At 37.9% G+C, this 14,845-nt stretch overlaps 1 protein-coding gene across 1 annotated transcript in view; it reads right to left on the reverse strand.

Annotated features, from left to right (window-relative positions):
- ANKAR (ankyrin and armadillo repeat containing) overlaps positions 1–14,845 on the reverse strand; it is a 53,779-nt gene that overhangs the window by 9,486 nt on the left and 29,448 nt on the right. The window contains exons 11-17 of the mRNA XM_027964714.2: positions 12,894–13,062; positions 7,969–8,210; positions 7,664–7,817; positions 7,418–7,579; positions 5,937–6,043; positions 3,589–3,711; positions 453–611 (exon numbers count right to left, since the gene is read on the reverse strand). Of these exons, the coding sequence (XP_027820515.1) occupies positions 453–611; positions 3,589–3,711; positions 5,937–6,043; positions 7,418–7,579; positions 7,664–7,817; positions 7,969–8,210; positions 12,894–13,062 (1,116 nt within the window). The remainder of the gene's footprint in view (positions 1–452; positions 612–3,588; positions 3,712–5,936; positions 6,044–7,417; positions 7,580–7,663; positions 7,818–7,968; positions 8,211–12,893; positions 13,063–14,845) is intronic.

Genomic DNA, 14,845 nt, shown 5'->3' on the forward strand with positions numbered 1-14,845 from the left:
AAAATCACCTATTAATTTGTAAAAAACAAAAAAACCTACATCGTGTTGTTTAGTCACCAAGTCATGTCCAATTCTTTTGTGTGTCCCCCTGGACTGTAGCCCACCAGGCTCCTCTGTCCGTGGGATTCTCCAGGCAAGAACACTGGAGTGGGTTGCCATTTCCTCCTCTAGGGGATCTTCCCGACCCAGGGATCACACTTGGATCTCCTGCATTGGCAGACGGATTCTTTACCACTGAGCCATCTGGGAAGCACCTAACCTTGTAAAATTCTACATAAATGAAGGACTCCTCATAAAGAATGAAATTCTTATGAAGTGGAAGGGCGTGGTGTAAAAAATACTGTGAATTTTACAAAATCAGTTCATATTTTCCAGATCCAGTGTTTTTTCTAGCTTCCCAGTTTTCACTAAAAAGATATATTGATTTGAAATTTTAGCCATCAAATTTATACCTGAAATGCTGCCATTGCCTTCTCAGTTTCGATTGTTGATTCAAGGAAAGGTTCAAAAATTGATATGCTCATTTTTCCATTTTCCAATATTAAGTATTGTTGAAAGCGATTATTGAAGGCAAAAAGGGTTAATGCATAGCCTGCTCTTAAACAAATATTCTGGAAACAGGAGAGATGCATTATCTTTAGCTTCATTTATCATGTTACTCAAGGCAATAGGTGTTTTTTTTTTTTAATTTTATTTTTTTACTTTACAATACTGTATTGGTTTTGCCATACATTGATATGAATCCACCACAGGTGTACATGAGTTCCCAACCCTGAACCCCCCTCCCACCACCCTCCCCAAAGCAATAGGTTTTGAATTCTTGCATATTAAGATACATTTCATTCTTATCTCTGGGAGTAAAATAAGACATAATTAGGGAAAACAGGTAGTAGAGTTGCCCCAGAATGTTATTGAACAGATAAAACAGAGAATTAGGTAGTGGTATCAGGGAGAAGAGAAGAGAAAAAAATTTTAATTTTTAAATGGAATGTTAGATTACTGATTATATAAATGAATACCTAAATGGTAATAGGAATCTCCATAATTTTATTAGCCTTCAATTTTTTAATCACATTTTTATTTCAACATTTCAAAATACAATTGATAAATTAAAATTTCTCTTGTATAGCATGATATTGTTGAATTTTATGCATTCTGAGATGATACCACTCATTTCTTAAATTTACTTGTAAAATTCTGCTGTATTCTAAGGGAGAATAAAAAATTATTTCCTTTTTAAAAATCTCATTTTAACATTCTGGGACTGGGCACAGAGCAAAAGTCAGTTTTCCCTTTGGCAGTCCATTTGCCAAAGATTTACAAGTATGGTTGATCTTCTAGAAAGACCCAAAAGATAGAATCTTATCACTAAATCTTATTTTTAATATTTCATTTGAACACTGTGGTACACAGAGAGAGAACCATTATTCTCAGTGTGAGAGAACATTAATCTTAGTGAGTGTTCTTCTGTCACTGTTAAACATATTGAAATGCTATAGGTACACATGAAATATTCACCGATAAAAGTATGTGATGCCTGAGATTGGCTTCAAAAGTAATATATGGATAGTGAGGGAATATATAAATGAGATAACTGCTGAAAACAGGTCATGGGAATATGTGAGTATGCTACCTTGTCATTCTATTTCTGTTTGAATTTTTCCATAATAAAAAGTATATACTCACCAAGTACTCTGATACAAAGTAGCTCCAGTACTGTGGCCACCTGACAAGAAGAGCCAGCTCATTGGAAAAGACCCTGATGCTGGGAAAGACTGAGGGCAGGAGGAGAAGTGTGCGACAGAGGATGAGATGGTTGGATGGCATCACCAACTCAATGGACATGAATCTGAGCAAACTCATGGAGATAGTGAAGGACAGGGAAGCCTGGCGTGCTGCAGTCCATGGGGCTGCAGAGTCGAACATGATTTAGCAACTGAACAACAACTTACACAGGAGTCCCCTGATCACAGGCAAGAAGAAAAGTACTAGGTATAAAGGGGAAGGGTCCAGAGAGTGGCGCAAGTGGTAACAACCTGGGAGGGATTGTGGAATGATGGAAAGTAGAGCGGGCAGCAGAAGGAAAGGGAGAACATGGGCGTCTCTGAGGAGCGGCTTAACGAGAGTAGCACGCAGATGGAACAGAAGAGAGGGCGCAGACGTGGTTCAGAAAGCCGTCAGATGATTTCTGCCCTGTTATTGCCCATATTACAGCAGCACTGCTCATCTTTTTGTGTCCTACAGTAGAGTAAAATCCCGCTTAAAAAAATAAGAATACAATGACTTCATTTCTCCCCTTTACCACTCTCCTTTCTTCCTCAAAATCTCCTGGAGCTGAGACATAATTGGTAATGTTCTTTCCTCATTGCTCAGTGCATGTAGAATAACAGTAGTTTGGGAGTTTCTCTATTTCTCTAGGGTTAGTGTGGCCCATGGACCAGTGATAGTTCACGAAATAGTTGACAAAAGGATTATACAAACTGAGAATACTTGAAATTGGTTAAATACCAATTAATGTAAAAAAATTGAAATCACCATTAGGCGTATCACAGTAATTATTATTGCATCAATGGATCCTGAAACCAGTGAGCAAAAGTACATTGCATAACACAGTATTTCCATAGTCTCAGAGACACTCACCTCCAAATACTTGTTAATTACAAAGGGAAGAACAGTAACTAAAGGGAGAAATATGGAGCCATCACTTTAATCAGGCACCCAAAGTTAACACGGCCAGTTATCAACATCGTGTACTCCCTGCAGTGATGCACTGGGAAAGGCAGTGAAGAGTGTTCTCAACCAAAATGCATGACCTCAGTTTAACCATGAGAAACAGCAGATAACTCAAAGTGAGGGACATTCTAGAAAACAACTGGCCTGGACTCATCAAAAATATTTAAGTCATGAAAGGCAAAGGACTTGAGTGTCACAGAGTAAAGGACACTAAAGAGACATGATAACTAGATGCAATGTGGGATCCTGGATTGGATTTTGGAATAGGAAAAGGACATTGGTGAGAAACTGGCAAAAGTTAAATGAAGTCTGCAGATTAGCTAGTAGTATTGTATCAATGTTAATTTCCTGATTGACATCCAAGAAAGCTGTGTACTTTCAGAACACTCTGTACTATTTTTGCAGATTTATGGAAAGTCTAAAATTATGTCAAAATTTACCATTTGGTTGCTTTAAAATTAACTCCTCATAACTGTTTGCTGGGGAAAAAGCTATTCATTCATCACAAATAATTTGAGAACCATCACTCTAGAATACTGGGTAAGAAGCAGATGACTGAAGGTTGAAAGGTCATAAAATTAAGTTGAAACTTGATGCATCCAGGACAGAAGAGATTTGTTTTTTGGCTTGTCACCAAGCATTAAAATTGCTACATTTCAAAGATGAAATATAACAACTATGAAAAATACGGAACAATATTATTACATCATTACAAACTAACAACCTACCAAAGATATTTTACATTTTTTAAATAATACATTTAAATATTGCATGAAAAAGATAATGAAATTTTGAGGATGTAGTCTAAAAATCATTTTCTTCTAAATGAGCTCTAACATTTCGTAAAGTTATTACCTTATCTTCTGAGTGAAGAAGATAAAGGACATCAGCATAATCAAATCCTTCAATTTCTTGTAATTCCTTCTGCAGGAGATCATTCCTTAGGACAATGCATGCCAAGGAAAATGCCACTTCAACCTACATATGTAATTTTCAGAAATACATTTTTCACTCATGGTTTATCAAATGACACATTTCATCATTCAAATACTTATATAGGATATACCAATTCAAAGATACCATAGAATACCATTAATTCCATTTCTCTGACTAGTATTTAGAGAGTAGCAATTACAACTTCTGGAAAAATTCCCCTCATAATTTTTAACAGCTGAGAAAATAATCTTTCTGTGTACCGCACAACCACAAAGCTCCATGTGAGGGCACAGGCAGAGGTAACCAGGGCCTGCAGTACGTGTGAAGATATTTATCATAAGTGCATAGTTGCATTCCTTTTTTTTTAAATTTCCTAGCATGGTGCTTGTTAGCTACTGACCATTGAGATGTAATGCTCTAATGGAATGCTTTCAACTGAAGCAAAGCATTGGGGAATAATCCTGAGGAAGTTTTCTTCTTCTGGTTCTGGAGTCCTTTACGGCACATTCTGAAGCCCTTTAAGGAGACTGTTAATGAACCTCGGTATTACTGGGCTCAGTAGTAAATTTTTAAGTACTACACCATGGATTTCTATAAAAAGCACTGTGAATTTGAAAAGCATGATTATTATTGCAAAAATATTTACATTAGAATCTTACTTGAGGAAAAGTATTAAAATGTTAAATATTGTTCTGTTTTAATAAATTTTAACAACTCATTGAAAATATATCTGAAATATAGACACAACTGAAGTAAACTGTTTGCCATGAAAATGTACATTTTTAAATAAAAATGTATTTTATATGTCATTTTCCTTAGTCTTGAGAAATTTATTTGTACTTTGAAAGTCAGTGCTGCTGCTGCTAAGTCGCTTCAGTCGTGTCCGACTCCGTGCGACCCCATAGAAGGGAGCTCACCAGGCTCCCCCGTCCCTGGGATTCTCCAGGCAAGAACACTGGAGTGGGCTGCCATTTCCTTCTCCAGCGCAGGAAAGTGAAAAGTGAAAGTGAAGTCCCTCAGTTGTGTCCAACTCTTTGCAACCCCATGCAGCCCACCAGGTTCCTCTGCTCATAGGATTTTCCAGTCAGGAGGACTGGAGTGGTTGCCATTGCCTTCTCCGGAAAGTCAGTGAAGTTTTTACATATAATGCAAGCCAAAAAGTGCTAGCATGTGCCTCTTTGTTTCCCTAATCAACTTCTGTAATGACATTATCTCTCTCATGGCAAGAAAAGCCAGATAACATAAAACATCTTTTCTGATGACAAAATAACAAACACTTTCCTTAAAAGAAATCATGCTATATTTTCTTATATATTTTCTTCACATGTTATATGTATTTTTTGATTTCTAGCACAGCCCTTACCAAATTTTAAACAGAAAATAAATTTTTGTCATTATAGTTTGTGTGGCCAAGTATAGATGTCCTGAATTTCTAAAACCTTGGTAAAGGATTTTAATAGATGTGCATGTCATTTTACTAAAGGCATTTAACTAGAAGTAAATGGAAGAATGGATGACTCTTCAGCAACTCGTAGTAATTCCTAGCAGTGTCCACCCTTGAGAAAAGTATTGCTGCCAGCCAACACAGGTTGCTTGGTGGAAGGTAGGACTGTTCTGATGGTGTAAATACTGACAGGACTCATTTACATTTGAGAAATTTTACTACATAAATCACACATCCTCATTATCCCCACCCAGGTTTAGCAACCAGTATCTGAGGAAGAAGGGAAGAAATTCTATGAATAATCAAATATCTGAGGAATAAAACTTCTTCGATAAGTAAGGACAGAAGACTAAGACTTTCTTGTTAAATCTGAAGAAACCACATTTTGATAAAATTTAGTAATATCTTTGCTACTATCTTTGTAGCAATTTTTTTCACTTTAATAAGGAGTTTTAATTTCCTTCATATTTTTGTTTTTGGCATTCTAGTCTTAAAATCTAGATAGGAAAATTAACGCAATTCCCCAGAATTCAGGTTTGTTTGATTTTTTTCTTTTGAAGTATCAAAGAATCCACAAAACCTCTTTCGGTGGCAACTGTTTTGTTTAAAACTTCTGGGATTTTGTGATTTTGTGTTCGTCAGAAAAAACCAGAAATTCTGTAAAGCAATTATCCTTCGATGGAAAAATTTAAAAAAATTAGGATTTTGTTTAAAAGGTTAGATATTTTTATTATACTTCTGAGCTTGCCTAAAGATAAAAATTATTCTTTAAAAAGCCATTTATGTTAATTTTTACTATATCACACAAAAGTCTTGTATATACCTTAATATTAGGAGAAGGGTGATTTCTCAGTAGTTGAATAAGTACTGGAAAGGCATTTTCATCTACAACAAATTGTTGACTAACGGGATTGCTTGTATGAGCAACACCTGTAAGAACCCACATCTCAATAAGATAACGTTTTTTCCATCTTAGAAATGTTACAGTCAAACATAGCTCAATCTGTTTGGTTCTCAATGTGTCCTTGCATAATATGGTTGGTAAATTGCAAAAGCAAATGCTTTATTGACGCTATTTTACCTTAATTAACTTTTTAAAAGGCAAAGTGAATAATCCTGGAAAATTTACTGTTAGAACAGTTTTCTAATAGTCACAAAACTAAGAAATTAGAAGTGCTGGACTATCAGGGAATAATAATGTAATAGCTATCATTTATGTAAAAAAATTATGTGCAAGGTACTTCAGCTTATAGCTGCTACTGTTTTCCATTAAAAGTTTGTTTTTATAAAAATAACTTGAGTAATCACCTGGTGAAAATGTCTGGATTCCTTAAATACTCATACTAAAACGATAATCTTACTTCTTCTAAGCATACTTCTTTAATTTGCAGCTCTACTCTCAATTAAGAGACTCAAATCATCTTTCTAGTGGACATGAACGAACAATTTAAAATTTGTTATTTTACCAATAAATGCCACACTACAAATACAGTGGGTTTACATACTTAAATATAAGTACAAGATCGGGCCCCTTTAGGAACAATGAAGAGAAAGCACCTACTTACTATTACCCGGTGAAGTTTGAAGCAACTAAGGGAAGAGGAGCAGCAGGGAATACTTTTGTTTCATTGTTCCCTACTCCCCCTTTCCACTGGCCACCAGGAGATGCACACAGGCAATAATTACATGACTATTCTTCATTCAACAGACAAGTACTGAGTGCCTGGTGCACTAGGCGCTGAGGTAGGGAGTGTTGCATGCATGCTGTATGAAGTACCTAAGGTAAAATTGGCAAAATATTGTGCAAGAACTGTACACTGCAAACTATGAAACATTGCTGGGAGATATTAAAGGCCTAATTAATGAAGAAATATGTGTGTTTATGGAAAGGGTAATTCCTTTGCAAAGAAAGGAACAAGACCAGGTGGCCACTACCTAAACAGAGAATGGCCTTGCAAAGAGTGGGATAGAAAAACGTGCTGCAGCATGAGAAACACTTCTGTGTCTTCGAGAGCATATAGTGCCTAAGATTCAAAATAAGAAATATTGTTCTCTTAAACGTGAAAAGAGATTGCTTTAGGTCAAAATAGCCAAGGCTCATGGTCCTCATTTCTCACTCTAACCAGAATTCAAAGCAAGACTGATATACTATGCTTAATTACATCAGCTCTACTCATTAAAGTCTTTGAGAAATAAAAATATTATAATAACAGATTAGATATGGTTAAGGGCTGCAACAGTAGGGATGGGGAGGAAGCGTAGTACCTCACTAATATTTTTAGAACTGAGAATAAATGTACAAACCAATACAGATGGATCCCACTGCTTTGATGACGCTCAGCAGTGTGCCATCGGCTATTTTACTAATCCTTAGTAAGCGGACCAGTGGTGCGATCCCATTCCCTTCACATATTTGATTTTGGTGGATCTTGCTGTCCTTACTTAGAGCTATGACGGCTTCACCTCCTGACAAAGAAAAGCAAGAAGCATGTCTAACCCTCCAAAGTCCTGTTCTCTATTGTGTAGATTTATGCATAGAACATAGCTTACCAACATACTGCATTTTAGCTGATGGCGATAAAAGCATATTTATGATAAAGTTGTATCCAATCTGTTCTGCCATATACTTTTGCTGTTTTAATGTTTGTCCTGCCAAGGCCCAAAGTGCTACAGCTCCTTGTTCCTTAACATCTATTTGAAATGCCTATTAAAAAAAAAAAAACATTCCATTCAGTCAGTGAGGATTTACTGAATACCACAGGAATGTGTGTTTAATGTGGTTTCAGTTTTCTTTTCACTTAACTAAATTCAATATTGAATACTTTAGGAAAAATGAAAAGTAATGCAGTTCCTACCTTGAGAAGTTTTAAAAGATATTTACTTAATGATTTTTCTAGAAATGCTCTCTGGATAGCAGGGTTGTGACTTGCCAGTGCTTCCACAGCCATTGCACCCTTCACTTGGACACTAAGCTGCTTTCCTTTAAACAGAGCCACCAGAGGAGGGATGGCTCCTTCCAGAGCCATAGCATCCTGAACTTCCTTGTTGTCACGAGCAACCTCAGCGATTGTAACAGAAGATACAGCTGTCAAAATATCTTCAAATGAATTCAAGAACCAGTTAAATAAATCTTTTAAAAAGTAGGAATATAAGCATGCAGCATATCACTAGTTTTCCATATTTAAAAGTCAAGTTTATACAGTCTAGAAAATTTAGAAAATAAAGAAATAAAACTCTTCAGACTTTCCCAGCTAATCACAAACATTCCATGTAATATCATCCACTATTTTTGTAAATATATAATATATGTTATATAAATATAGATAATGTTGTGCTGAGTCACTCAGTCGTGTCCGACTCTTTTGTGCCTTTATGGACTGTAGCCCGCCAGGCTGCTCTGTCCATGGAGATTCTCCAGGCAAGAATACTGGAGTGGGTTGCCATGCCCTCCTCCAGGGGATCTTCGCAACCCAGGGATCGAACCCATGTCTCCTGCACTGCTGGTGGATTCTTTACCGTCTGAGCCACCAGGGAAACCACTTTAGATAGTATTGTACTTAACACTGCTGCCGCTGCTGCTGCTAAGTCACTTCAGTCGTGTCCGACTCTGTGCGACCCCATAGACAGCAGCCCACCAGGCTCTGCTGTCCTTGGGATTCTCCAGGCAAGAACACTGGAGTGGGTTGCCATTTCCTTCTCCAATGCGTGAAAGTGAAACTGCTCAGTCGTGTCCAACTCGTTGCAACCCCATGGATTGCAGCCTACCAGGCTCCTCTGTCCATGCGATTTTCCAGGCAAGAGTACTGGAGTGGAGTACCATTGCCTTCTCCGTGTACTCAACACAGTTGTACTATAAACACAGTATCCTGCATTTTAATTTACCAGTAAAAAAAATTTCTCCCATTCTTTATGAATATCAGTGTCTCCTAAATATTCCATTAATGTATACCTCACATTTCCTTAAACATTTACATTTTTAAATCACAGCAGGATCCTCTATGATCCACCTCCCAGAATGCTGGAAATAAAAGCAAAAATAAACAAATGGGATCTAATTAAAATTAAAAGCTTCTGCACAACCAAGGAAAATATAAGCAAGGTGAAAAGACAGCCTTCTGAATGGGAGAAAATAATAGCAAATGAAGCAACTGACAAACAACTAATCTCAAAAATATACAAACAACTTCTGCAGCTCAACTCCAGAAAAATAAACGACCCAATCAAAAAATGGGCCAAAGAACTAAATAGACATTTCTCCAAAGAAGACATACGGATGGCTAACAAACACATGAAAAGATGCTCAACATCACTCATTATTAGAGAAATGCAAATCAAAACCACAATGAGGTACCACTTCACACCAGTCAGAATGGCTGCGACCCAAAAATCTGCAAGCAATAAATGCTGGAGAGGGTGTGGAGAAAAGGGAACCCTCCTACACTGTTGGTGGGAATGCAAACTAGTACAGCCACTATGGAGAACAGTGTGGAGATTCCTTAAAAATTGCAAATAGAACTACCTTATGACCCAGCAATCCCACTTCTGGGCATACACACCGAGAAACCAGAATTGAAAGAGACACATGTACCCCAATGTTCATCGCAGCACTGTTTATAATAGCCAGGACATGGAAACAACCTAGATGTCCATCAGCAGATGAATGGATAAGAAAGCTGTGGTACATATACACAATGGAGTATTACTCAGCTGTTAAAAAGAATTCATTTGAATCAGTTCTGATGAGATGGATGAATCTGGAGCCGATTATACAGAGTGAAGTAAGCCAGAAAGAAAAACACCAATACAGTATACTAACACATATATATGGAATTTAGGAAGATGGCAATGACGACCCTGTATGCAAGACAGGGAAAGAGACACAGATGTGTATAACGGACTTTTGGACTCAGAGGGAGAGGGAGAGGGTGGGATGATTTGGGAGAATGACATTCTAACATGTATACTATCATGTGAATTGAATTGCCAGTCTATGTCTGACGCAGGATGCAGCATGCTTGGGGCTGGTGCATGGGGATGACCCAGAAGGATGTTATGGGGAGGGAGGTGGGAGGGGGGTTCATGTTTGGGAATGCATGTAAGAATTAAAGTTTTTAAAATTTAAAAAATAAAAACTAAAAAAAAAAATAAAATAAAAATAAAATAAAATAATAAAATAAAAAAAAAATGGGTTGTTTCTAACTTTTCACTGTTTTAAACAATGCTTAGGAAAAATCTTGGCACATTTCCTTCCTGTTTGTATATTTTTCCCCTTAGCATAGAGTCCTAGGAATTATTGGAATAACTGAATACATTCACCGTAGATTCATTTTCTTTTTTCTCCCTTTTCTCTTTTTTAAATTGAAGTATAGTTGACATACAATATTGTTATTTCAGATGTACAGGAAACTATCACCCCAAAAAGTAACTGTCTATTCCCATACAAAGTAATTTCAATATTATTGACCACATTCCTTATGCTGTATATTACATCCTCATGACTTATTTTATAACTGGAAATTTGTACCTCTTAATCCCTTGCACTTACTTCACGCAACCCCCAAACCCCTTTGCCTGTGGCAACCACAGTTTTTCTCTCTTTATCTACAAGAGAAAAAGTACGCTTTTTTTCTCTGTATCTACTTTTTGTCTTGTTTGTTCATTTGTTTTCAGTTTTAGATTCCACATACAAGTGGATGCAGTATTTCTTTGTCTGACTTATGTCACTTAGCAGAATACCCTCTAGTTCCTTCCATATTGCTGCAAATGGCAAGATTTCGTTCTTTCTGTGGCGGTGGCTATTCCATCGTGTATATACACCATCTGTCAATAGGCACTTGGGTTGCTTCGGTATCTTCATTATTGTAACTAATGCTGCATGGAGCATGAAAGTGAAAGTCGCTCGGTCCTGTCTGACTCTTTACGACCCCAGGGATCAAACCCAGGCCTCCTGCATTGCAGGCGGATTCTTTACCAACTGAGCCACATGGAACATAAGGGTGCTTTTATCTCTATAAATTAGCCTGTAAGCTTTCCTTGCGTAAATACCTAAAAGTGGATTTGCTGGATCATTTGTTAGTTCTGTTCCATCTTGGCTGTACCAATTTACATTCCCTCCAGCGGTGCACCAGAGTTCTTTTTTCTCCACACCCTTGTTATTTGCCAATGCTTGTTATTTGCTATCTTTCCAATGATAGTGCTTTGGACAGATGTGAAGTGATACCTGATTGTGGTTTTGATTCACATTTCCCTGAGGATTAGTTATGTTGCACATCTTTTCATGTGTCTGTAGGAAACTGAAAATGTCTTAAAGGGTGCATGCGAAATCTCACACGTTCCGAGGCCCAGTGCAGAGAGGCAGTAGTGTGAAAGGTGCCTGGGACAGACCTACTTGCTCATCTTGGAGAGCCCCCAGGGGAAGCAGGAGGCAGCTGACACTCCACAGGGGAATCAGACACCGAGACAGCTAGTTCTGTGATCTCCCTCAACTGTGCTGATGCTGGCAGGCACATTTTGGAATCCTCCTTCTAGCCTATCAGTGCTAAGGGCCTGCTCCCCACCTCCCACCAGCTCGCTTGTACCAGTTCACGACAGGCCTCACAACTAGCTACCCATCAGAGCCTGCCCTGCCCACCAGTTGCCCACAGCAACCACACAAGGCAGGGCCTCTCAGCCAACAAATCCCGAGGCCAGCCTTGCCTACCAGTGGGCCCACTGTAGCTGGCCCCGTTACAACAGGAGGGGCATACAGCCCGCATAAGGGTCCTCTCTGAGCATCTAGGTCTGATGGCCAGAGGGTAGCATGAGGCTGGACTCCATAGGACATCTCCTACGTGAGGCCGCTTCTCCAGCCTACCCAATACACAGAAATAGAGAATTAGGCAGAATGGGAGACAGGTGAATATATTCCAAATGACTTTATGAATTTGAAACAAAGGAAAAGAACTTTCAAATGATTTCACTACAAGAAAGAAGTTCTTAGATGATAATTGCTTAATTTGAAGTACTAAAGTAAAAGAAAACCTTCTGCAACAAACCCCTTATCCATAACCTTGTCTTACATTATAGCCAACATAGTTATTCCGTATTCATTGTCCGAGAGCTAGACTAGAAAGAGGATAAACTGAACAGGAAGGAAAACATACAAGCTTTTCCCCAATTTTTTATTCCTCCCACTTTCTCCCAATTTTTTCTCCCCCCATATGTGGGGGAAAACCACAGACTTGAAGTTTACACTGTTATGTGTGTGCTCATTGGGATGAGAAAACTCTTACGGAGTCTAAGAGAGCATTTGCAGCAGCTGCAGAAACTGCCTCATAGCTTCTGGTGTTCTTGGTATTTATATGCACTTCAGAGTCTAACAATTAGCCTAATTACCTCCTTACCTTGAATTTTGATATCCAATATCTCACAACAAATCTAAAGTCCTTACGTAACCTGAAAAATAGCTTCCAATGATCAACATGTGTCTTACTCACCCAAGAAGACGTCTACTGGCCTCCCTGGGCATATTAACTACATTATTTTTATTACTTGCAACAACGTTTCCATTTTTTTAAATGTCTAGTTCAACATTTTAAAAATTAATGGCTTTGAGAATGAATTCCTTTTATAAATTCAGTGGTTTAAATGTAAGTGTTTCAGAAGTTAAGTTATGTTACACATGTCTAGATCCATCCTAAGTGAAATCCAGGACATCTGTTCATAAATGATAGGTCCAAACCTTTATTTGCTTCACTTAGTATATCTGGTCACTTTAAAATATATAGAAGTAGAGGCTTACCTGAATCAGAACTCAGAAATGAAATAAGGTACGGGATGCCTTTATGGTCCTTCACTGCTCTTTGGTTATTTTTGTTTCCCATACATAAGACCCGCATACAGTTCATCACATTCACTAGCACGCTTTCTATGTCTAAGTTTAAGAGATTTATCAGAGCTGGGATTCCATTCTAAAAATAAAATGGTATTTAATTATAATCAAATTAATTTAGGAGGTCTGCCATCTTTAGTTAGAAACACAAGTCTATAATCTTTCTTGATATAAATGTCTGCTTATTTAGGACAGAACAATTGCCCATAAACAAATGTGTTCACCGATATGGTACAGTAAGTGACAGTTGTCACAACTTTGAGCGTGTCTTTAATTTTAAGGTGAGTATTCTATAAATATATTTTCCCTCATTTTTGGCCATTCCATGCAGCATGTAGGATCTTTGTTCCCCAACCAGGGATCAAACCTGCATTGGAAGTGCAGAGTCCCAACCACTGGACAGCCAGGAGAGTTCCTATAAATGTATTTTCAAATAGCCTCATTTATACCAAAATAATTTGAGGCTGCAAGTTCACTGTAACATTTAAGTATCTAAACGTGAAACAACTGAGTAATATCAACTGAATACAATGCCCATTTGGAAATACCTGTCATTGTATACATTGCACTGGCAATTGGCAGGTATATTTATGTAACACAAAATACTCTTTTTCAATGTAAATATAGTTTACTAATTTCAAGTGGAGTAAAGATGGCATTTCTCCCTACTAACAGTAACAATGCAAGAATATTAAACAAGGCAAGAAACAGAGGTGTAACATTATTTTCAATAGCTAGGAGACATCTGTAATGCTGAACGATAATAAATGTTTATGAGTAACCAACAGAGATGAGAGAGATCTCCCATGGCCACTGGCTACAGGAAATACTGGCAGGACACAGTTTTCTAAAGTAAATGGCTCTACTTTAAGGGACAGGAAAACACACACACACACAATTCCCCGTCTGGAACAATAGGAATGGGTGTGGAGGACGGCAGCAGGATCTTCCCTTGACCAGTTAGTCATAAAGTGTTGCAAGTTAAGGAAGGCAAGGATAAATAGAGAATTATACTGATAAGATGTTTATAAGAAGACTTATTGGTGAGATAAAAAGAAAGAGACAGATTTTTGCACTGTGGAGGAAATAGAAACGACATGATGGGTACTATATCGCTGTCAGCTAAGGGAAAGCAAAGCTGAAAGGTCCCATGCATACAAGTCTGCAGCCTATGTCATATTCTTGCAGCCTAGACCATGGACCTGGGCTCTTTCCCACATGCATTTCCTGCAAATAGCTAGGTTAGAAAGAACTTATCTCATTCAAGCTGAGTACTGATCAAAAAGGACCTAGAACAGGATCTGTTCAAACATATAAGAGGAAAAATAGGAAGAACTTATGACAGATGAAGAATGCTCATCAGAAAAAATATATCACAAAGTAGATGAAAAACTTTAACTGAAAATGATTTTGATATTATCAGTGAAAAAATTATATTAGGCGATCACCTTTATAAAACAAGGACATACAGAAGAGACAGCAGTGCTCAGGGAAGATTTTTTGAGACAAGGGACAGTGAAATGAGTTGGAAAAGCCCAGGAAGGATGTGAAGAGATATAAAAGACAGACAGTAGTCCACACAAAAATAAACAAGGCCAAAAACATAGCAAGAGACAAGGAGGGTAGGACTGGGTGGCGGGGGAATGAAATAAAATCAAACAGCAGGACTTCAGGACAGGGTTGACACACAGCCCTTCACTGTGCCTGTTCTGAGCACAGAGCTCTTGTTCTTGCTCTTGTTCACTTTGGTCCTCATGGTATTGTGGCTGGTTTGCTCTTTGCATGCTCACTGAGATTGGAATTCTCCCCTGGGAGTTTATGAGGGCCACTGCAGAATGAAATGGGCATCTTTCTAGCTTCCA

Source organism: Ovis aries, chromosome 2, assembly GCF_016772045.2.
Source record: "Ovis aries strain OAR_USU_Benz2616 breed Rambouillet chromosome 2, ARS-UI_Ramb_v3.0, whole genome shotgun sequence".
Classification (NCBI taxonomy): domain Eukaryota; kingdom Metazoa; phylum Chordata; class Mammalia; order Artiodactyla; family Bovidae; genus Ovis; species Ovis aries.